The 25269-nt window shown below is 41.1% G+C and overlaps 1 protein-coding gene across 4 annotated transcripts in view; it reads left to right on the forward strand.

Annotated features, from left to right (window-relative positions):
- The first annotated feature begins 343 nt into the window (after positions 1-343).
- Positions 344-25269, forward strand: part of RFX8 (regulatory factor X8) — a 42171-nt gene continuing 17245 nt past the window's right edge. The window contains exons 1-8 of one of the 4 annotated variants that reach the window (XM_043514872.1): positions 344-534; positions 2944-3005; positions 7347-7433; positions 13742-13805; positions 20833-20943; positions 21030-21107; positions 21826-21939; positions 22633-22783. In XM_043514872.1, coding sequence (XP_043370807.1) covers positions 472-534; positions 2944-3005; positions 7347-7433; positions 13742-13805; positions 20833-20943; positions 21030-21107; positions 21826-21939; positions 22633-22783 — 730 coding nt within the window. In that variant the 5' untranslated portion in view covers positions 344-471. Of the gene's footprint in view, positions 535-2943; positions 3006-7346; positions 7434-13741; positions 13806-20832; positions 20944-21029; positions 21108-21825; positions 21940-22632; positions 22784-25269 lie in introns of those variants that run through there. The other 3 variants (XM_043514920.1, XM_038422436.1, XM_043514949.1) reach the window with 3 other exon arrangements.

A 25269-nucleotide genomic window follows, 5' to 3' on the forward strand; every position in this document is an offset into this window, starting at 1 on the left:
AGAGATACTAATACTTTTCCATGTCTGTTTTAACTTTATGATGCTATTAAACTATAGTATTAAAAAAAACCTGCATAGTATCTGATAGGTTTGTTGCTCTGTGGAGTATATTCACACAACCTCTTGATACATATGAACTGACAGGTCTTCCAATGAGAATTCAAAGGAACCTGAGAACAGTCTCTAATTCACATATGTGAGGATGTACCATTTTCTTTAGAATATGGATCCACTTAGAAGTAGTAGATGTGAGTTTGATCTCACACTGTTGTAGATTAGGAGTAACTCTATGGAAATCAGCAGAGTTGTACCAATGTAAACCTGGAGTGATATCAGAATCAGGCCAATAACATTTAACATTCTAATCTTGACATAAATTGATATAAATTTTGTACCATTTTGTTTTAAAGGATAGCGGATAATTTCTATGTTTGTGAAGGATACAGCATACCCCGTTGTCTACTTTATGAAATGTATATAGCGAATTGCACTCAGAATACTCGGACTCAAGTAAATCCAGCTACATTTGGAAAGGTACAAAGCACATTGCTTTTATAGGATATATGGGGTTTAAGATAATGGGCTGAGACCTTGTGTAAATTCATAAAGAGATACTTGTACAGGGTTTGATCATGTTGCAAACTAAGGGAGCTTAATTTACAGACAAGGATAAGTAGTTATGCAATAAGATACCTTCAATGTAGAATACTGGGAGAGATTTTGTTTGAAAGCTGCTATTCCATCTCTTGGTATAATATCCTCTTTGGCTCGCTTGGGGAATTTTATCTGCATTATTTTCTCTCTGACATAAGGTCTACATTCAAAACTTTTGGTGGTATTGTAATGTTGATTAGAGATGTGATTTTTTTTAATGATATTTCTATACCTGCAATAGCTCTAGACACAGCATAGATGAAATTATACTGGCAAAAAAGTGCTTTTGCTAGAACAGCTTATTGTATTCTTCAAACTGGTATAAGAGTTAACCTGTGTCTACAATAGGAAGGTTTGCCAGTATAGCCATACCAACAAACCTCTCAGGTGTAGACTGAAAACTTTATATTTCATGTAAACAATTAGCACTGTATTTTTTTTGTCCAAGTTTTGATGCTGAAAAGCATCCTGGTCTTCATGTTGTTTATCAGTTTAAAAAAAAATTTAAATTTACTTATGAAGATTTTGCTCCACACACAGAATGTGTGTGTTTATAGAATCATACAAGCAAAGCAAGATGCTGGAGTAAAAAAAAGTCCTTTAGACAATGTCACTCTTCAAATAGTCTGGAGCTTTTATAGTCAACAGGGGAATTCTTTTAAGACCCTAATCATTCAGTCCTAACAAACAGATGCATACCTGCTTAACTTTATTCATGTGATTAAAGAAAAATAACATTTTGACTATCGTTACCCTATGCATTTTTTGCTCAAAATTTCTCACTATTGCTACCACTGGCGCAACTTCACTGGGATTCAAGCTGTTAGGCCTTGTCTTCATACTTACTTGCTGCTGTTTAATTAGAAGTATTTTTTTAATCAGTTTAGTTTAATTGTACAAGTTGTATGTAGCTATTCTTATTTCAGTTTCAGAGTAGTTTATTGCTGTTTCACTGGATTAAGCTAAATCAAAATAAGCAATTCTTAAACCAAAATATGGCACACAAACTTGCAGTGGTTTAATTAAATGGGTTTTAAAAGACACATTTTGTTAAACTGGTGCAAATTGGTGTGTAGACAAGTCAAGGGATGAAGTCCTTGTCTTATTGAAGTGAATGGGACTTTTACCATTGACTTCATTACGAGGATTTCACCCCAAGACCTTTAGGGAATGTCTATGCTGGAATAAAAGACCTGTGGCATGGTTGCTAGCTGGCCCAGGTCTGCTGACTTGAGTTCGCAGGACTCGGACTGTGGGGATAAAAATTGCTGTGTAGACATGATTGGGCTTCGGCTGGAGTCTGGGTTCTGGGACCCTCCCAATTTACGGGGTCCCAGAACTCAGGCTCCAGCCCATGCCTGAATGTGTACACAGCAGCTTTACAGTCCAGCAGCCCAAGCTCCATGAGTCCGAGTCAGTTGAACTGGGCCAGCTGCAGGTGTTTAATTGCTGTATAGATAAAGCTCCTTTATTTTTACTATTGTGTCATCTAACTCAGTTTAGATCAAATAGATGTAACATGGTGGTAAAAGTGCTGGCAGACACTGCCAACGTGGTTACATTAGAACTCCCATCGTTACGACCAATGTGGGAGCTGCATCTTAGGGCAGTTGGGGGGAAAAATGTCTAGTATAGACAAGGCCTTTGACACCAAACAACTTCATATCTGATTCATTTTGTTCCTACCCTGGACAACAAAGACTCCCACGGTTATCTAGAGTAGATGCATTGTGTATTTGATTATTTGTTCCTGTTCTAAAAAGGAAAGGTAGCATGAGCTCTCGTGTTTTGTCTGTGGCTTTATAAGATAGCTCATACTCATACTGTGTGTGTGTGTAATAATCGCAATTTGGATTATTACACTTAGTCTTATTACATGGTGCTAATCTTGAGAGGCACCGAATGATTTCAATTCACATTTCCTTCAATATGAGCAAAGAGGATACTCAGGAACTTGATGAACTTGATTAAAAAAAATTGATAAGTCAAACCCGATCCTGCAAGCATTAGTTACGTGAGAAGGCTAACTGAAGTCATTGGGGCTACTTGTGTGAGTAAGAACTACTTGACTGAATAAGGTGAGCCAGACTAGGCTTCAGATTGGCAACATATTGGAGATGTACACCAGCTAATTCAGCAATTACTATTTGAGTGTTATTGGGAGAACAGGTATCACAGCAGTTTGTGAGGGGATGTGCAGTAATGGAAACAATTAGAGGAAAACAAATCAGATAAATCTTTATGTTAATATGACTCACCCAGGTAACTCTTATATTTTGTGTTTTTTAGCTTGTTCGCTTAGTTTTCCCAGATCTGGGGACCAGAAGGCTGGGCACAAGGGGAAGTGCCAGGTATTTATTTATTTCATTTATTGCTTTATTTTAAAATGTTAATTACACCCTTTTGGGGGGGAAAATAATATAAATAACTGTATCCTCAGCTCTGTTAACTTGAGACACTGCTCTACCCCAGCTGAGGTTCTTGTTGAATGTCTGTAATAAATCACAAGAACAGCTGTATTGTGATTGATGGTGTTACCAGTAAACTAAAGTAGGATTAATTTAATGAAAGTCACCATATCCAAGCTGTTTTTTTGCATATGAATTCAAGATGATTTTAATTTTTAAAACTTAAACACTATTTAAAGTACTCTGGTGCTTTTGAAGCACCGATTTGTGTTGGGGGGGGTGCAGAAGCTCATTACCCTAGTAAGGCGCTCAAGAGGCATTGTGTCTGTGGGAGGCAGAGTGATTCTTGTGATCAAGTAAGCCAAAGGACTCCTATTTTGACCAGTCCTATGCAAGAGGTCCTAAAGGCAGGGAGTCTCTTATGTCCCTGTGCACCCGTTTAGTGGCCCTTCACAATCTGGCTCATAATGGAACTGTTATAAACTGTTACTGGCTCCCTGATGGATTTCCCCCTCCCCCATGCCCATAAAGAGCATGGAGAGAATTGAGTCCCATTGACTTTTAATCCATTGATTTAATGTCCAAATTCATAACCGCTGAACAGAAGAAGAAAAAAAAGATTTTTTTTTAAGGCCTTCAGGTATGCCAACTGCATGAGCATTCTGCTTAATAAAGATGAAAGGACTGCAATTAAAATACTGATTCTGAAAGTGGCATATGTTTACTTTGATCGTCTAACAAATCTTCTGCATCAGCCTGGCCCCATCACTTTCAATTACTGCGGTGCCATTCTCACATTAGATTTTTGACTGATATACATAGCTGATGCCAGAGCAAACTAGGTCCTTTTTACATCAGCGTAGTATCAGCACAGTGAAGCTTTGACATACACCCACATGCACAGTCGGACACATCCCTAACCTGGGATTAGGGGTGGCTGGTACACAAACTGCCTACCCTGGTTTTATGCCATGCACTCAAATCGGGATGGGGGGACTGGATAACTTCTACCGCAGAATATTGAAAGAACTGGCACAGGGGATTACTAATATTGCACCAAGGATTTTTAATAAATCTATCTATTTGGGGGTAGTACCATATGACTAGAGAATAACTAACATCATACCTATATTTAATAAAGGAGAAAAAATGTGATCTGGACAATTTTAGTCTGACTTCATCTGTATGCAAGATTTTAGAACTAATTGTGAGGGGAAGAATAATGAAATTCATAGAGGTAAAGGGAGTGCAATGCAACATGGGTTTACCAAAGAAAGATCATGCCAGAGTAACCTGATTTTCTTCTTTTAGAAAATAACATTTTGGGTGGTTTTTTTTGTTTGTTTGGTTTTTTTTTGTTTTGTTTTTTTTGAAGGGGGTAAGGTAAGGAAAATACAGCAGGTCTAATATATTTGGACTTCAGTAAAGCATTTGACACAATACCACATGGAAAATTATTAGTTAAATTAGGGATGATGTGGTTCAGTACAAACATAGTAAGGTGGTTAAGGAATTGGCTAAACTGGAGAAGGCATAGTTTTGTGCTGAAAGGTGAATTATCGGATTGAGGGATGTTACTCATGGAGTTCCTCAAGAATCAGTCTTGGAAACAATCTTATCCGATATTTTTATTAAATATGAAAAATAGGAGTGTGCTAGTGAAATTTTTGCTGATTATACTAAATTGGGAGGCAACATCAATACACAGGAGGATTGGAACATTATACAGGAAAGGAAAATCTGGATGATCTTGAAGACTCAAATAACAGAAATGGGATGAAATTCAATAATACCAAGTGCTCGGCCATACACTTAAGGTTTAATAAAAAGAATGTCTGCTATAAGCTGGGAGCTTTTAGTTGGAATCAACAGAAGAAGAGAAAGACCTGGGTGCATGGGTTGATCACAGGATGACGATGAGCCACCAATGTCATGCAGCTGTAAAAAAGGCAAATGGCAAATGTGATCCTAGCATGAATTAGGCAAGGTATTTCCAGTAGAGAGAAAGTATTAATGCCATTGCACAAGGTGCTGGTAAGATCTCACTTGAAATATTGTGTACAATTCTGGTCACTCATGTTCAAGAAAGATTAATTTAATCTGGAACAGGTGCAGAGAAGAGCTACTAGGATGACACGGGAATGGAGGATCTATCTTATGAGAGTAGACTGGACAAGCTCAGCTTGTTTAGCAAAAAGAAGGTTGAGGGAGGATATGATTGCTCTCAATAAATACATCTGGGGATTAAATACTAGGGAAGGTGAAAAGTTATTTATGCTAAAGGACAATGTTGGCATTAGAACAAATGGGTATAAACTGTCCATGAACAAATTCAGGCTGGAAATTAGAAGAAGGTTTCTAAACATCAGAAGGGTGAGGTTCTGGAACAGCTTCCCAGTAGGAGTTGTGGGAGCAGACCACTTAATTAGTTTTAAGAAAGAGCTGGATAAATTTATGAGTGCAGTTGTATGACAGAGTTATTTATTATGATGATGAGGGCTGGGTTCAACAGCTCTGGAGTTCATCTCTGGTTTAAGTCCTATGTTCCTACAGCTCATGCTTCAGGATTTTAGCCAGCCACCAGCAGAGGTCAGGAAGGAAGTTCCTCCCTCCCAGCCCCTAGTATACTTGGGGGGATTTTTTTTTTTAACTCTTCTTCCACTGAAACATCTGGATATGGGACACAATCCAGGGAGGGCCAGGGAACTGAAGTAGCACAGAGCATTCTTTCTCAGGTGCTTGGCTGGCTGGGGCTTGCTAATATGCTCAGGGTCTAACTGATCACCATACTTGGGATCCGGAAGGAATTTCCCTCCAGGTCAGATTGACAGTCATCTTGGAGGTTTTTTTGTTTTCTTCTGCAGCCTGTGGGTGTGAGTCACTTGTCAGGACCATCTGGGTATATCAGTCATTTCCCCTGATATTGTGGGGCCTTAGGCACTGGTGCACCATGTTCTCTCCTATTCTCTGCTTGTGGCACATAATAGATTAGTCTCCTGTGGGTTCTAATATGTTGGTTTTGTCATGGGTGCCAGATGGACCTCCCCTTCGGGGAGGCTAGCCACATGCCCTGCCCCTTCTGCATGAGTCCCCACCCCCCCACTGCAGGAGCCCTGAGCCCCACCGCCCTTCCACTCCTGCGGTGGGAGTAGTCCTGGGCTGGCTGGAACCTTGAGCCCAGTCCTCCCCCACCACCTGAGGAGCCCCAGAGCGGCCCTAATCCCAGGCCAGCCCCAGCTGGCCCAAGCAGCCTCAGTCCAGCATCCTGTGGCAACAGCTCCAGCCAGGGAAACCAGAGCCTTCCCTGGCCTATTATACTTGCCGCCCATGGGGTTTCGTTTTAGTTATTTGGGTTAGTGTGCGGTTGCTGGGTGGGTTGGTGGGCTGTGCTATACAAAAGGTCAGACTAGATGATCTGGTGGTCCCTTCTGGCCTTAAACTCTATGAGCAGGGCCAGCCCCAAGCGCAAAAAAAAAAAAAAGCCAGAGTGCAGCCGAACCAAAAAAAAAAAAAGGGCCAGAGTGTCGCCCCTTGAAAAGTGTCGCCCCAAGCATGTGCTTGGTTTGGTGGTGCCTGGAGCCGGCCCTTATTATGGCTTATTATGGTCAGAATTGGGCCCACTAAGTATTGTTTACTGTCCAATAGGTATCTGGTAAAAAGCCAGTGGGGAAATGGCACTTCAGAAGCTGTACAGTGGCATGACAGCAGTGTGAACAGTGGTTCCATACCACCCCAGTATCAACAAGAGGTGCCAGTGCTTAGTGGGGGATTTCAAAAAACAAGAGATCTAATTCCTCAGGCAGCAACTGGACAGGTGGCATCCTTAACTGGAAGTGGTTTTAATCTTCCATGACTGGAGATGGGAGGCCAGATCCTCAGTTGGAATAAATTGGTGAAACTCCACTGAAGTAGCTTCTTTGACCTCAGTGAGGATCCTGCCCTAGTCTCTGTGCTTCTGCTGTATAGGTTGACTGCACTCCCCACACTGCTCCAGGGTTGATAGTTTTTTAAAAAAAAAAACATTTTATTATTAAATTACAATGGCTGTTTTAAAAAGTGATTGTAAAGTTATTTTTTTTAAAAAAAGTTTGTCAAAATGTGCTTATTCAAATATTAGACAAAATAAGATTTAAACAATTGTAAAAATAAATACAGTTTTCCACCTTTGTTTTCTTATTTCAAAAGAATTGTGAGCTGCTGGCAGAATACAGATGCGAGTTCAGAGATGACTTGGTCTTGCAAACAGTATATTTGTCAGTCCATCACATTTTGTATTTTTTTTAGGTATCACTACGATGGAATACATATCAAGAAGAGCTCTTCTTTCTATGTTCGTTATTGCAATCTTCTGGCTGAAAAAAAAAATCACAGGTTTGGTTTTAAATGTTCTTAATTATAAAAGGTGCATTAATACAATTTCCTTTAAAATCTGCTTCATTGCCTATTGAAAATTGATATCAGAATTGCATTTTCCTATAATAATGCAATCTAATTAAATATTGTCATTAATACAAAGGCTCCAATTTTAAAAAGTGGCAGTTGCACACCTAATTGAACACAAAATCACACTTCCATGCACTTGACATTTTCAACAGATGGCTCTTAAGTGCAGGAAATCTATGACAAAACTAAAATGAGCTTAAAAATGCTGAGAAACTAAATAAGAGCAAAAATATAAGTGTTCAGCACCAGTGGTGTGAACACTTATTTAATCATACTAGTGCATCTTGATTGCTAATCCTCACAATTTAAGCAATGTATTTGCACTTATAGTAATTGTGATTTATTGAAATGTATTCTATTTGTAGTTCTTTATTTTCTGTTTCGTATCATTCAGATTAATGCGGGATAGTCTTTACTTTGAAAAGGCCTACTTTTGTTTTGGTTTCCTTTGTATTACAGTTTTAGAGTTAAAAGGAGAGCCACAAAAGGGGTGCAACTGTGAGAAAATACACATAACAAAAGAGAACAAATTAAATGTGAAAAATAAAACAGTCTAAAAATATGGTACAATGCAAGACTCCTGTGGACTCTTGTCTATGGGCAAAGGGCTTGATCATGTCCCATTGAAGTCAATGGAAGTTTTGTCACTGACTACAATAGCAGCAGGATCAGATCCATAGGTCTCCACCATGAGTAGTCCTGAGTACTCATGGCAGTAAGCACTATGCCTGCTATTATTTCCAGGATCAGGCCGCTAGTTTAAATAAGCAACTGTCGGGCTAATTCTTCACTGACTTGCACTTTCAGGCCTGTGCAAAGTGGATATAAAATGCTACAAAATCAAAGTTCACTCATTAACAGTGTTTGCACCCATTTCTCATTCACTTTCTACAGGAGGAGTAGGATGTCCCAGCAGATAGGGTAGCTAGGCTGTGACTAAGGAGACCTGGGTTAAATTCTCTGCTTCTCCGCTATCTTCCTGTATAACCTTGGGCAAATGGTCGTTTAGGATATGTTTACGCTGCAAAAAAAACCCCCAACCCTGCGGTATGAGTCCAGGTCACTGGGCCTTGTGCTCCGGGGCTAAAAATAGACATGTAGATATTTGGGCTCAGGCCAGAGCCTGGACTCTGAAATCCGCTGAGGGGATGGTCTCAGAGCCCAGACTCCAGCCCAAGCCCAAATATCTACACAGCTATATATCCCTGCAGCACAGTTTACCGAGGCTCTGAGACCCACTGCCATGGGTTTCTTTTCCTTTTTTTTGGTTGCTGTTTGCAGTACAGATGTACCTATAGTCTCTCTGTGCCTTCATTCCCCATCTGTAAAATGGGGATAATATCACTTCCCTACCTCATGGTGTTGAGGATAAATACATTAACGACTGTGAGGCGCTCAGATACTATGGTAATGGGAGCCATATAAATACTTATGATACTACAAATAGGGTGACCAGATAGCAAGTATGAAAAATCGGGACAGGGTGGAAGGTAATGGGCACCTCTGTAAGACAAAGACCCAAATATTGGGACAGTTCCTATAAAATCGGGACATCTGGACACCCTAACTATAAATGATTATATGAGCTGCAAGGGAATGGAAAATTAGACCCCATCACTTTGACTCTGCACCCTGTTACACCACTTTTACAGCAGTGTAACCGCACTGAAGTCAGAGGAGTGACGCTGGCATAAAACTGGTGGAATGGGGTGGAGGATCAGGTTCTGTAGCTGATCAACTAACAAATACTTATCTGGAGAAGAAACAAATTGTTCTCAGAGAGCCCCAAATTCAAATAATATCCATTGCTATGTATAGACATAGGTTTAGAGCAGCCATCACGGGGAGCTCACCTCCTGGTTCCTGTCTAGGAATGTGGCAAATAAGTGCATCAGTCTGCAGCACCCTTGTCCTCCATGAAAAGAAGTAACAGTTCTAGTCACTGTACTCCTTAGCTCCTTCCTGTTGAAGAAACCACATCCAACTGGCACTGCCTCTGCTGCTGGGCTTGGCTTAGCCACAGGGGGAGCTGCTGTGCAATAGCCCAACAGCGCCCACAGCACCTGCTCCAGCAGCGTCTGTCTCTGGCGTCCCTGCAGTTTGTTGTTCATCCCTAAAACAAGCAGCTGAGATTGGACCTAGCTGAGATTGGACCCAAACATCTGAAGATTTAGGTGTTTTGCTGGAGGCTACCTGTTGGAAGCTTTGTGTCACTATACTGACTGTGGGGGCCCCTCTTCCCATTTTCATCTCCCTGCCAAGGATATCCTTAGCCCCTGAAAAACGGGTCTCTCCTTTGGTTATACCCTGGTGATCAAGAGACATTCTCCAGAGAGAGGGCTGCTATGAAAATGACAATGTAGTGACCTCTTTCCAGTTTCAAGAGAGATTTTGAGATTTGATAAATATAAATAAACTCCTTTTCCTGGTTATAACCGAGAAGTATAACAAACAGTGTGATCATGTTTGTCCTAATAGTATTAACTCACTTTCACAGGCCTCCCTATTGATTCCATTACTTTCTGAAATCACCATAATCTTACATATGGGGTCTAATTAAAGCTGATAAACTGGTAAAAAAAAAAATTCACTTAAAAAAAATTTACATCAACATTTTCAAAAAATCCAAGAATTCCAACCAGCTTTATAGCTATTTGTAACCCCCAAACCCTCCAAAAACCATCATGAACATTTTAATCATTTTTTTAAAATAATTTAAAATATTTTTTGGCAAAATATTTAATACAAATATCAATATGAAAGACTGGAGTTGGAGATTTCCAAAATCTGATGTGATTAATTAATAAATTAATGTTGAAGAAGATCTTAACATTGTCTTCTAAATAGTGGAAATTGATCTTGAATCTGCTATGGAATCTAATCTTAATACTCTTTATGTAAAACTCTTTATATTGCTCCTCCAACTGGGAGGAGTCTGAGAGAGGCCTCTGAAAAGGCTCTCTTTCACCTGCCTCTCTTTCACCTGCCACCCTCCTCTTCCTCCTTTCCCCTTCCTCTGTCACTTTTCTTCCCCTCTTTCAGGCCTATGGTATTGTCCCTTCCCCACAATTTCTTTCCTGTTTCAACTGCAGTTACCTCCCCAACCCCTCCCCCAAAAACACATGAACAGGAATGAATAAATATCAGATGATCTTGTTGTTACTCATCCTCCCCTTCCTCTACCCACTTCCTTTTCTTTCTTTCCTCTTCACTTGCATCTTTCTTGACCTTATTTAGATGGTAAGTGCATTAGGGCAGGAACTTGCCTCACTCTCTGCTCTGTGTGATGCCTAGCACACTTTCGGGTACTAGGTAAATAAAAATAATGTTTGCTAACAGTAGAGTCACATATATGTTAATTTTTCCATGGCAGAGATCAGACTGTTTACACTTAATTATCTTTGAGCTTTCATCTGGCTGTTGAGGGGAGGGAGAGTGCTGCCACTTGTCTGTTTCTAGGCAGCAGCAGCAGCAGCTCTTGCACTCTCATGTTGCCTGACTGGCCCTAATGAAGGGGGGCAGCACAAGAACAAGTACGCTGTGCCAGCCATCCTATTGAGCGAGAGCACGGCTGATATGTGTTGCCATAGTAGCAGCAGCACAAGATACAGCTGGCCACCTTCTCAGAGCAGGAACTGAAAATGCTTTTTTTTTTTTTTAAACAGATTTTAGAAATCTGCAAAATTAACAAAATAAATGACAGGAAATACTTCTAGTTCTAAGTTTCTTCATTTCTTCTCTCACCAACTTAAAAAGTTCTGGATTCTGGGATAGTGTTGGTGTTAAGGCATTAAACATATTATTGAACATATATAGTGTTAAGGTCGTGGTCCATAATGGTCATTGATCAACAATTTCATTTTTCCAGCGGAATGGAGATTTCGTGGCAGAGTGGTGATCTCTCAGGTGGCTAGATCCAGTTCCATGGATGGTTTTAAATATCAGACTGAGACCTTGAATTGGCCTCTGTTCTTAATGAGAAGCCAGTGCAAACAGCAGGGCAGTGGGATAATGTGTTTAGTTTAATGTTTTTAATAACTTGTGTTTTTAAGACCTGTATTACACTGAAAAGTTGATTCAGTATAGTTACATGAGGCAGGGGTATGAAAAAAGAATCCTTCTGTCAACTTAGGATCTGTTTATACTTAAACCACTACAGCAGTGATTCTCAACCAGGGGTACGCATGCCCCTGGGGGTGCGCAGAGATCTTCCATGGGGTACATCAACTCATCTAGATATTTGCCTAGTTTTACAAAAGACTACATAAAAAGCACTAGCAATGTCAGTACAAACAGCAGTACAATGACTTTATACTGCTCTGTGAACTATGCACTGAAATGTAAGTACAATATTTATATTCCAATGGATTTATTTTAGAATTATAGGGTAAAAATGAGAAAGTAAGCAATTTACCACTAATAGTGTGCTGTGACACTTTCGTATTTTTATGTCTGATTTTGTAAGTGAGTAGTTTTTTTTAAGTGAGGTGTAACTTGGGGGCATGCAAGACAAATTAGATTCTTGAAAGTGGTCTGGAAAGGTTGAGCACCATCCACTGCACTACAGCGGCACAGCTGCAGCTGCTGCTTTTCCGCTTCAGTGTAGACACTACATAGGCCAATGGGAGGGGTCCCCTCTTGGTGTAGGTAATCCACTTCCTCAAGAGATGGTAGCTAGCTCAACAGAAGAATTACTCTGTTGACCTAATGCTGTCTACTCTGGGGTTACATAGGCATAGCTATGTCTCTCAGGTAGAGTTGCCAATCCAGGATTGTCCTGGAGTCTCCAGGAATTAAAGATGAATCTTGAATTAAAGATTGTCATGTGATGAAACCTCCAGGAATATGTCCAACCAAAATTGGCAACCCTACTTTAGGGGTGTGGATTTTTCATATGCCCAAGAGATTTAAATATTCTGATGCAAGTTCCCAATGTAGACCATCCCTCAGATAACTTTGTTCGGGGAGGAGTTTTCCTAACCTGACAGAAAAACCCCTTCCATCAGAATAGGCTGCAGCTACACTATGGGGCTGTGCTGGCACAACTATGATGACATACTAAATTGGTATAGTCTCTGTAGTGACTAACATGCCCTAAGTAGATACGCTGCTGCGTTTTCCCTGGTTTGAGTTATTTCAGGGTGGGTGGCTTTCTCCCTACACATAATGAGTTGCAGTAAGCAAGTCTTGAGGTCACAAATCATGGATCACTATCATGAGGTCTGTGTCTGGTTGGACAGCCCTAACGCAGGCTTCTGGCCAACTGTAAGTGGAAGTGTACTTTTTACACAACCATGACTATGCTCCAAAAACACTGAGGAGTCCAAATGGACCGAAAAAGCTATGAAAATTCTTCAAAATACTTCCCTCTTCCTGTCAGTGTTACATAGGGTGACCAGACAGAAAGTGTGGAAAAATCGGGACGGGGTGGGGGGGGGTAATATGAGCCTATATAAGAAAAAGACCCAAAAATTGGGACTGCCCTATAAAATCGGGACATCTAGTCACCCTCGTATTACATCTCTTTTGCCTGTGATCAGCTTCAGCCAGCCAACCAACCACAGAGAGCTGAGAGATGGTGTTGTTTACAGTGGATGTAAAACAGGAAGAGCTACATATTTTCTGCATGTTCTTGGCATTTCAATCTATGTTGTCAAACCAGCTTCCTCACTGAGTTCATATAAATGTTGAGTAGGATGGACTAGGGCTGAGCCTTGTGGGACACCTCTGATGCATTACAAAGTTGAAGACCCAGTTCCTACTCTGAACAATGTACAATCTAAATTGACCATAAAGGATGGGGGGGGGGGATGGGATGTACAATCAAAGTGATCAAGATGATAAAAAGGGCCCCTTTCATTATTTACATGTTTGTAGTTCTTTTGTGTGTTTGTTTCAATGGCGTTGCATCCATTAATATAAAATAGTGAATTTGGCACAGGAAGTTAAAAAAACCTAATCACCTACCTAAGCATTTTAAAATGGCCTGTTTGTTGATTTTATTTTTATAATGATTTTTTAATTAAGATCTGAGAGATCAACCCATTTAGAAAATCAATTAATAAACTAAAAGTCATGAGACGGAGTGGCAAGAGGGAGAGGTTGTTTTTTAAAATTATTACACAAATGATTGTGTCAGTCTCAGTCTGATAACCTAGCCAGTTAGAGATCATTTTCATACTAAAGACCTAATAAGCCAACAGTTTTTAAAATTGGAGTTGTGTATTCCACCACAGTGGGGATGGCTCCAGTTCTGAGGATGCAGCAAATTATGAGAGCAATGGCTGCAGAAAAGGAACAGTGAGTATCAAATAAAGGGGATTTACTACAAAACTGAAAGATCAATAATGGTTTAATGAGCTAAAATGATCACACGTTATGTCCACTGAAATACAGCCTGCCCATAATACCCTTTAAAGTAGTATGTCTCTGTGCATAGGTTCTTTAGCTGGCTACTTATTTTTTTGCTTACTTACTGATTAAATATTTTTCATCACCTCACTGTCTGCCCAAATCATTAGCTAGGCTTAATGTGGAAGCTGTAGCTGAGAGAGCCCAGGTTTGGGTCTATCGGTGTCAGTAGGACATGGCCTTTGCTGTGCAGGCCCACACTTATAGACTCATTTCCACAAAATATCGGGCTGCTGAGCCTGAGTCAGTACAGGTCAATGAGACTGTATTGGCATGCAAAGAATTCAAGTATTGCCAGAGGATTATTTAAAAAAAAAAAAAAAAGACCCTCTCCACCATGAGGGTCTGATGTGAAGCTCATCTGCTAGTGCAGATGTTTCTGAAATAACAACTGCTGGGAGTTGTCTTGACATTGGAATCCATGGTAGTCTGCCAACAGGATGTGACCAGTATGAGAACCCTGATTAAACTGAGGGAAAGGAGAACTGTGGATGTATTCCTTAATTTTGTAGAACACTTGGATATGGCAATGAGTGTATTACAAGAGTATGCACTGGTGATAGATGAAAAACATGCAGACATAGGACAACATTATATCCAGCAACCTCAGTAGCAGAGCCAGCTACACTTAACATTATTTAGAATGTCATGATTATGAAATTTGTTAGTATGTCTACACTATAGTGTAAGCCCAGGTGCAAGGTTAACCCCACTTATGTCTACACTGCAATTGAGCTAATCCAGGCTAGGGCCCTGGACCCTGCAGGCCTGGAAGGTCCAAGCTCGAGTCAAGCTGGGATCCAGGGTCAAACCTTTTGCAGAGTGAACTGCTTCCTAGTAATGTGCAGGGCGGGCAGTAAAGTTTTCTTACAGTGCGCTACAGTCCTAGGGTAGAGCAGCCACATTTGGGTCGGGGTGGTAGGGACTCTGGGATATGGTTACTTTTACTTGTGTATGCGCATTGCAGTGTGGATCCCAGAGTCCTAGGTTTCAGCATGGGTTAGAAAAGTCTTAACGTAGAGTTTAAATACAATGTAGATGCTCAAGCCCATGGTTCCCTAACATGGGTCAGCTGACTCAAGTCCCACTAACCCTAAATTTACATTGCAGTGTAGACATACCCATAGAAAAGGTACATAGGATACACATATCACTAAATACATTCTGTGAAAAGAAATATATATTCTTTAGGCTCTGGATTTCTAGCCAGCCCATCCCTGTTCCTTTTACCTACCTTCCAGTGAATAGGTGAGGTGTCACAGTTCCAGGTTTCGCTGCCTGTAGCAATCATCTGTCTGTGGGTGGGAACCTGCATTCCTTGCCCTTCAGACCAGAGTTTTAGGGTTGCAGATTCCTTACTTATCCCAGCAATCTGAGATTAGTGCAATGCCTGCTCTGCTCTCTCCCAGGGCTCTGACAGAGTTTACCAGTGATCAGCCAACTTTCACAGAGCCCAGTATATTTATTTAGAACAAAAGCATTACAGAGAAAATGTATCATAAATGAACAAACAGTCTACATACATGCCAAGCTTACCAGGTGTCACCCATCTTCTACATGTATACCCTTCCAGCAGGGTTTTGTCCTCTTGGTTAAAAATCTCATGTCTGTTCATGGATTGAGTGAGGAGTCGTGTGTCGTCGTTTCCCTCCCTCCCCCCGCCCAGTTTGCTCAGGGCTCAGGCTTCTTCCTTATCCAGTTCTCCATTCTGTGCCTGCTGGGCCTCTTGAAGTTGGTCAAAACTTGCATATGCAATTCCTCCCCAGGGGGAGTTACTTCTGCATAGTTGTTTATGTATCAGGAGTTTGCATTAATTACCCTGTCAGCTTCTCCCCAGCTCCAAAACATGCACTGCCCTGCTCAGTCTTTATCAAGGCAGTTTATTTCCTTAACAGAAATAGCAAACAAACAGAAAACAGTCTTTTAACTCAATCATTGGCCTAGGGTAACCAGCTGTCCCGATTTTATAGGGCCAGTCCCGATTTTTGGGTCTTTTTCTTATATAGGCTCCTATTATCCCCCCACCCTCTGTCCTGTTTTTCATGCTTGCTGTCAGGTCACCCTGTCTTGGCCCCAGGTTCCAGAGCCACCCTTCCCAGGGGTCTCTGGCACTCTAGTTCCTGGCAGCTTCCCAGTCTCAACCAGCTCTGCTCTCTTCTTGTAGCAACAGCCCCAGAGATGCTTCCCTTGCTCCAGGGACCCACTTCAGGAGCTAACTCCACTTCAGTGTAGGTCTCCCCTCCCCAAAGCACAACCTGTCTCAATCAATGTCCCCTAGTTTCCCACTAGCAACCCTTTATAGACCCAGGGATAGCCCAGCCCTCTTTAACTGCCTGGATTGGGTTTACCTGTTCTGGTCCAGGGTTGCTGGGCTTAGTCTATCCACAGAGCCAGCTACCCTGTGATACCCTCCAGTGATTTAAGTTCCTGCAAGAAGTTCTTCGATCCTCCTTCATGGAGCCAGAATTCAATCCCCTAGCTCACAGAGCTATATATAGCATTTATAGATATAATCTATGAAGAACCCATGTGCATATACTATCTGGCACATCTCAAAAAAATATTCTTGGAAGCTTCTGCACTATGACACTCCTCGGGGGTACCCAACATTGTGAGGCACCTCACTGCCACCTGGCCTTAGAGCATGAAGCAGTCTTGTGTTTGCCTGCTGTGGATCAGCTCCCTGAAACCAATAGCCTTTGGCATCACAAGCATTTCCTATCTTCCAGGCCTCCGAGGGCCTTGCTCATTCTCTGCAGGGAGTGACAGGCACCACCAACCCCCTGCATCCTCCAAGCATTCCCTGCAGTGTCCAGCCCTTTACCCACTGAACACGCACACAATTACCAGGCCAGCTGTTTCCAAAGGAACAGTACACACCAGCTTTAAAGATTCAACGAAGAATCCTCACTTTGCCTAACACCAGCATTTAAATGTATTTATAGTGAAAACAAGAATAAGTTTTTCCTTATTATTATTCTGAGACCCTGGGGTTATTTTTGCCTTCTTCTGCAGCATGGGGCATGGGTCACTTGCAGACTTAGAGTCAATGGTGGAGTCTCTGTAACTTGAAGTCTTTAAATCATGATTTGAGGACTTAAGTAACTCAGCCAGAGTATTACAAGAGTGGGTGAGTGAGGTTCTGTGGCCTGCAATATTCAGGACATCGGACTAGATGATCATGATGGTCCTTTCTGATCATAGATTCATAGACTATCAGGGTTGGAAGGGACCTCAGGAGGTCATCTAGTCCAACCCCCTGCTCAAAGCAGGACCAATCCCCAACTAAATCATCCCAGCTAGGGCTTTGTCAAGCCTGACCTTGAAAACCTCTAAGGAGGGAGATTCCACCACCTCCCTAGGTAAGCCATTCCAGTGCTTCACCACCCTCCTAGTGAAAAAGTTTTTCCTAATATCCAACCTAAACCTCCTCCACTGCAACTTGAGGCCATTACTCCTTGTTCTATCATCTGGTACCATTGAGAACAGTCTAGATCCATCCTCTTTGGAACCCCCTTTCAGGTAGTTGAAAGCTGCTATCAAATCCTCCCTCATTCTTCTCTTCTGCAGACTAAATAATCCCAGTTCCCTCAGCCTCTTCTCATAAATCATGTGCTCCAGCCCCCTAATCATTTTTGTTGCCCTTCGCTGGACTCTTTCCAATATTTCCATTTAATTTAAACTGAATTAGCTCCAGAACACTCGAATTAAGGTTATCCTCTACACACACTTCTGTGAAATCCTCACTACTCACCACATACTACATCTAAAATGGCATCACCTCTTGTTGGTTTGGTGAAGAAATCTGTCGGCTATCACATCCAGGAATAGCTGGGCCCTCTTGTCCTCCAATCTATAACTGGGAAATTATAATCTCACACAATTCCCAGTAGTATTGATTTAATTAAAAACATTAAAGATGTCTCTATCCATGTCTAAATCCAAATTGGATTCTGGGAGTCTATAGCATATTCCAAGCACTATCCATGGGGAATCTCAGGTAGTTTTCTTCCCTAAAGTGATTTTGACAAACAGTCACTGTCTTATCCATTCCATCACTTCTAATTTCTTCACAGTCTACCTCATTGTTAATATACAATGCTACACCACCACCATTACCTTTATTTCTGTCTTTCCTGAACAGCCCATACCCTTCAATACATGTACTCCAATCTTTACTATTCCACCATGTTTCTGTTATCCCTATAAAATGTGGTTTCACTTTCTGCACCCATAATTCTAATTCCTCCATTTTGTTACCCAGGCTCCTTGCTTTGGTGTACTGAAATCTTATAGTTTCTGTATTGCTTTGTCCAGATTCCTCACCTGTTTAGGTACAGTTGTTATGCTGCCAGTATCACCTACCTGAGCTATCATTAGTATTGGCACTATCTTTCCTCCTGATGTCCATTCTCCTACTTCTGTTGTTCCTTTCTCCATTTTTATATCCTTTCTTTCTTGAGTTTCTTCCCATTGAGTGTGGAGAATACATGAACATCTCCCAATGGTCTCCCCTAGATACCTAGTTTGAAAGTTCTTTTAATCAGTTGTGCCAATCTCCATCCCAGAAGTCTGTTTCCCTCCCTACTCAGGGGGAATACATCCCTTGAGAATAGTCCTTTGTCCATGAATACTTTCCAGTGATCAAATATCCCAAAGCACTCCTTACAGCACCACTGCCTGGCCATCATCGTAATGGTTGATCATCATATTGTTGTCTCACCTTCATTCTCCTCTAGGGACAGGTAGATTCCCACTCAAGATCACCGGAGACTTCATTTCTTACCCAGCCAAGTGTCTTACCCAGTCTGGCATAATCTCTCTTGATGTGTTCCAGCAAGAATCAGTTGTTCCCATGTGAAGGACAGTGGATTCTTCCCTGCTCTCATTAGGATTCTCTTCAGCCTTAGGTCCACCTCCCAGCAGACAGCATACCCATCCGTTTTCCAGATCATCTCTGGTGACAGACCTGTCTGTTCTTAATAGGGAGTCCCTTATTGTTGCTGTGATTCTCTGGTCTTCCTCGTTCTGTTCTTTCTGGCTGCAAGTCCTCTTATCTTTTGCTCTTCCTTGCTATCTTCTGCAAATTGTCACCTATCCTTCTGGGGCTCCAAACCCTGGCAATCTGCATTTACAGTTCCTCTCTTCTTGTAGGACTAGCCACTCTTCTCTTCTTCCTTGCCCTCCCACGTTCTGTTGCAGCCTGCTGTGCTCTTCATTGTATAACCCAGCAAACCTGTTCCTGAGCTCTATTTCTCCTTCACTAGCTGATCTTTTCCTGTGCCTGGTTCTCATAGTCCCATGCTTCCACTGGCCACTTTCCTAATCCAGCAGTCTACCCTCAAAGTTCTCCAGTCCAGCTTGCATCTGTGAATCTGGAATTTTCCCTTCAGCCTCCTCTTGCCTTCCCTCCATTATCTTCAGACTCCAGCACAGGGCCCTCTGAGGGCAATAAAAGGGTCTGACACCCATGAGCACTTTAAGGCTGCCCTTCCTGAATCACTCCCTGCCACCCCACTATCCAAAGTATCCCCACTTGTCCAAAGTTCGGCATCTCTACAGGAAAGCATGAAGGGAGTCAGCTCACCACTTGGCACCTCTTCATGGCCAGGCGTGGCATGGTAACTCTTTCTCTCTTCTCATGCCTTGGCCTCTGGCCAGGTCAGTTCCAAATCTCACCCCTTCAGGGGTAGTCCATAAGCCAAATCAACAGGGTTAGTAATAGGTGAAGGATGGGGAAATGCCTCCTTCTCAGGGTCTATCAAGCCGGTCCTCCCTTGCCTCAGGGAGGGACCTTCATGCAGCTGTGGATGGGAGAGATACTGCCTTCCCTCGTCCTTTCTTCAGAAGCTGCAAGGTCCTTTTTCTTCCCTGGCCTGCCTCCAAGTGAGCTGTTCTGCTCCCTTTTAATTCCTCCTCCAGTCTGTGAATCTCTCTTGCAGGTGTGGCAGGGCAGGGCTGGCTGATCCCAGAGCAGCTCTTTAACCACTTGTTGTCCAGTGCAAGACTTGGTGTACCCCATGACACTTCCCATATATACTCCAGCAAATCTTTGATCTGTACCACCAGATAAGGTTCTCTCCCCAGTGCTGTTTTTCTCTTCCTGTCAATTTCTTTCTGAAGTCCCCACAGTCCTTCATTTGCATATAATTGAGACTGGTGATGGGAGACCCATTGTGAATGAGACAATATTCAGTTTACATGTAAACAGATAGATGGGTCTTGTCTGACAGAAAACCTGTTTTTTCACCTTTGCTGGTGACCACTATTTTTATCTAGACTTTAAGAACATATTTTCAGCTCCTTATGTGTATATACATATACAATTCACAAAACTATTGATGACCAGTGTGACACTGTCTTTTATTTGAGACCTTACATGACACTCTTTTGTGAGCTAGAATGTATGTCAGGTCCCAGTGATCTCTGTAACACCTCTGCACCTCGTTGCTGGTTGGCATTACAGATTCTTGATTTCCATGCACTTCTAATGTGTCACATCTGTCACAATAGGTATCGGGGCAAGAATTCCCATGGAGGAAATATATGAGTTGCTTTGACAATATTGTTTATACAACATACAAACACACTGTGACCCAGATTTTTAAAGGTATGTAGATGTTACTGTGCTCAGTGTCACAATGCCTAAGTCTCATTTTCAAAAGGAATTTAGGCACTGGGGAATCTAAATCCTATTGACCGTTGAAGGGATTCAGGCTCCTAAATCAGTTAGGTGTTGTGATGCTGAGCCCAGCACTGCCTAAATACCTTTATAAATCTGGGCCTGAGTGCCTTTAATATAATGTGAAATGTTAGTAAGATAAGTGGGTTCTTCTTTTATTAACATTTTATTGTTTAAATTTAAAAATCTAACAAAGTGATTGTTTAAAAAAGTAAGTCTTTAAATTGTTTCCAGTCTGGTATCAATTTGCAGACAGAAAAAGACAAATGTGGATCCCCTTTGCCTGAATTCAAGAGATTTTCTTCTTGGGAGCAAAAGTTAGGAAAGACACATTCATATAAAATAGTAAGTTTAGCCATTCAGTAATCAAGAAAATTAGCTCTTGGCCTGTGTGATTGTTTTGCAGACTCTTTTTTGTTTGCATTCTCTAGGTTGCATTGCTTGCTGATGATTATTGTAACTACTGTCAAGACGTTTTACAGAACTTGAGGAACAAAGAACTTGACAGGGTATGCCCTTGTTTTAATAACATATCTGTAAATATGAGTATTAATGATTTATTTAGATGACAAAAACTGATTGTAATGACAAGTGTAAAGTTCACTTGCTTTGTCAGGTGATGATTATTTATATGCAAAATGAGCACTCAGTTAAATCATTCTGGAATACTTTATTAACATAACATACTTACATGTTCCAAAGACGAAATTAGAGACCCAACTATTTAGGTGCCTAACTCCCATTGAATTTAAAATGAGTTCGAATTTAAATACTTTGCAAAGGGCAGATGCTGACTTTTGAAAGAGGAAAAAATGCTTGATGGATCTTAGAACACTCTAAGGAGAATAAGACTTCTACCAAACTTTGCCTTAGATTTTGGCTGATTTGTATTTAAACATGGGTTGGTTGTGGGGGAGATTTACAGAACTGTTCTTGAGAAAGGCCTAGTTCATATTCAGCCAGTTATCCCCATATCTGGGCCATATTTATGCTACTACTTCTTTTCTTTTTTTCTTTAATTTTGATTCTTCCTTTTAAGGTTTAACTGGCTCCCCCAGGCTGCACTAACCTGGGCCTGAACTAGGGCTAGGATGGAGCCAGGAAGAGAACCAAAGAACCATTATTGGCTCCTCTCTCTGCTGCATTTAGGAGTGTTGTGTTTGCATTCAGTTTAGCGTTCCACAAGTGCAAATTTAATGAAAATTAACCGAAGAATTTGTGCAATAGGTGGAAGACCTTATCATGTCATTCTGGAAGTCTTTGCAGCCTGAAACAATAATGCTTATGTCACTGCCAGATGTATGCAGACTGTTTAAATGCTATGATAGACAGCTGTTCAAGGTACTGTAGACAAGATTTGTTTATTGCAATTATTTTGCTATCTGTTCATATCTTTTCAATAATTCTATTTGAGACATAATCACAGATGTTTATTATTATCTGTACCTGGGAAATACCACTTGAATCTTAAGTCTGTTCTTTGTACTCTATGTTGAAGCTCCGTGGCTGAGGTTTTTGGATGAGCCCATTGGAGTTTGCCACCCTACTCTCACTGAATTTCCATAGGCTCCTTTAAAAGATCCAGCCTACATCCATGGAATTTGCTTTTATGACCTTGGGCTATTTTGTCTGAGGTTGCATGTGACTGATGAAGAATGAACACTGGATTGGTGCCATTTTAAAAAAACAAACAAACCTATGTTGTTCCTTTGACAGCAGTACATACTTTTGGTGAAAATTCCATATTGAAACATATAGCTCTTCATTCATAAGAGTTTACCGTTTACCTGAAACTGGCCATCATAATAATGTTTGATAACTAAATATCATTTATTTAATTAGGCTTGTATAGTTAGGATTTGTTCCTGATGCCATTAAAATCAATGGGAGTTTTGTCATTGACTTTAGTGAAAGCAGGAACAGGCCCCTAGTATTATGCAGATTTAGGCCATAAATACAATTTTGTCTTATGATGCTAGAAGCATATGTTGTAAGCCAAAAATAATGTATTTTCCCTATGAACCTCTGTTTTAGGAAATGGAGAGCATTCTGCTTGATGACTTCCTGGAAGATGTCTCTATACAATATTTGAAGTCAGTCAGATTGTTCAGTAAAAATGTTAAACTCTGGCTGCTTACTGTTTTGGAAGATTTTCCACTCCTACTACGGATGTCCAAAATCAAAGGTGTGCATCAGTAATAGAGAAATTATAAGTGGATGGATAGAAATTGTCCAAAACTTTATAACAAATCTATTTTAAGCTCCACCTACAGTGCAAAGAAGACTATGATTTTGATAATATGATTTTAAAAACTTTCAGGTGGCATGATTTTGATACCTGTGAGAACTTGGATTAATTTGGTTACAACCAAAAATAAGTAGTCTCAACAATTTGTAAAAACAGTTTTAACCAAATTATGGACAGTCAATGCTAAACCATGCTAAGTAAGAGTGTTTATAAAACCTTTTGTAAAACCTGTGCCTTGGCATAGTCTCTTTGACAGTGTCAATGATTATGAATAAGGTGCAGAGAAGGTAGATCATAGTTAAAAATAGCTGAAACTGACAGCAAGGTCTGTCTTAAAGTTATAGTACATTACCAGTATTTTGGTAAATAAAATAAATACCTGAGTGTAACTTTTACAAATAACAGATTAATAGTGGTTTTGTAATACGTCATTTTGTAAGCTGTAACAAACTTCAAAGTTCCTATTCATTTATGAAATTATTATATGCAGGGTTGGTAGCATCATCTATTATTAAACTTGCCCAACACTTCCCATTATGAGACCCTGTTTTCAGTTTCTTATAACTTTGCTAAACTTTAAAAATTTGGGTTGAAAATTTCCATGCTAGGTGACTGCCTCAAACTGAATTTTCTTGGAAAATTTCAGGGGGAACAGTTCAGCCATTTATGAGAACAAGGCTAGAAGAAAATGTGTTGTTTTGCCCTTGTTAAAAAATCTGAAGCATTTTCTTTCTTTATTCTTTATTATTAATTATTATTATTATCAGTCATCATCAACATCATAGCTCCTGGGAGCCCAGACATGTACCAAAGCCCCATTGTGCTAGGTGCTGTAGAAACATGAAGCAAAAAGACAGTCTCTGCCCCAAAGAGCTTGCAATCTAAGACCAGAGACAACAGATGGATACAGACAGACAGATGGGGCAGTACAAGGAAACAGCCAGCATGATAGGCAATGGTCTCGGCACACTGACAGCCTAACTGTTGTCAATTTTTTGTAGGCCTCACAGTAAAGTACAGTTTTTAAGGAGGATTCTGAAGGTGGATAATGAAGTTGCTTTGTGGATGTTGATAAGGAGCTTCTCCCAAGCATGAAGGGCAGCATGGCAGAAAGCATATAGGTGTTTGAAAATTTTAAATGGGTGATGATGGCTGACATCATGGGCTGATCAGAGTTGGGAGTTAATGTCCCATTACTGAATGGGAGATGATAGGTCATGAAGGGCCTTGAAACTGAAGACAAATTGTGTAGGTTTGATATGATAGTGGAGAGAGAGCCAGTGAAGGGATGTAAAGAGAGGGGTGACATAGTCAAACGCTCGGAGAATGATCTTTGCAGCAGCATTCTGAATGAATAGCAGCAGGGCAAGGGCCAGGGAAGATGATGTTGCAGTGATTGAGATGCGAGATGATGAGAGTTTGGACATGAGTTTTAGCTGTGTGGATGGATAGGAAAGGCTGTATCTTAGAGGTGTTATGCAGAAAGAATCTGCAAGACTAAGACATTTCCTAGGTCCTCCCATCCAGGCTGAGGTCTGAGTTGAAGATGACACCCAGGTTACTGGACTGAGTGGCAGAGAAGACGGCCATGTTGTCCAGTGATTGAGAAAGGAGATAGTAGGAAGGGTTTGGGTGGAGAATTAGGAGCTCCTTTTTGCCAGGTTGAGCTTGATGGCTAGACATCCACAAGACGATGTCTGAAAGACAGTCTAGGATTTTAGTTTGGACAGAAGGACACATGTCTGAAGTAGATCTCTGAAATACTCTAGCGCCCTCATCATGCCCTGAAATTTGACCAAAGGGGAGGAGGAGGCTTTGTGTCAGGGATGTGCCTTAGGCTGTCCCTGTGCAAATCTGCCCAAATTTGGCCAAGTTATAAATCTTGGAAAAATTTCAGTTTGCACATGTTTACTAGATTTGAGAGAGCTTATCAGATAAAATCTCTGACAATTCCATACTAACTGAGCATGCTCCATCCCCTCACAGCTTCTAGTAGGGTGACCAGATGTCCTAGTTTTATAGGGACAGTCCCGATATTTGGGTGTTTTTTTGTTTTTTTTTATATAGGTGCCTATTATATAGGTGCCCATCCTGATTTTTCACACTTTCTGTATGGTCAGCCTAGCTCCTAATGCTGCCAGACTGCACATATGCCATCTCCACAGAAAAACTGAACATGCTCCAGGGTTACCGGGGCGAAGACAGACGTGTACTGTAATGGCTGGTCTTGGCTCCTGCAGGTTAGGGTGGGGGCTGGCACCCGAATGGAGAGCAAAGAACCTGTCTCTCCTGTGCCCTCATGACCCTCCCTGATGGCTTCCTTCTCCACACTCCCTAGCTGCCATCTGCTTCAAATACAGAGGGGATAAAAAACAGATGATAGGGGGAGAGAAAGGGGTAGATTGGATTAAGGAGTCTGCAGA

Source organism: Dermochelys coriacea, chromosome 1 (genome assembly GCF_009764565.3).
Source record: "Dermochelys coriacea isolate rDerCor1 chromosome 1, rDerCor1.pri.v4, whole genome shotgun sequence".
Taxonomy (NCBI): Eukaryota; Metazoa; Chordata; order Testudines; family Dermochelyidae; genus Dermochelys; species Dermochelys coriacea.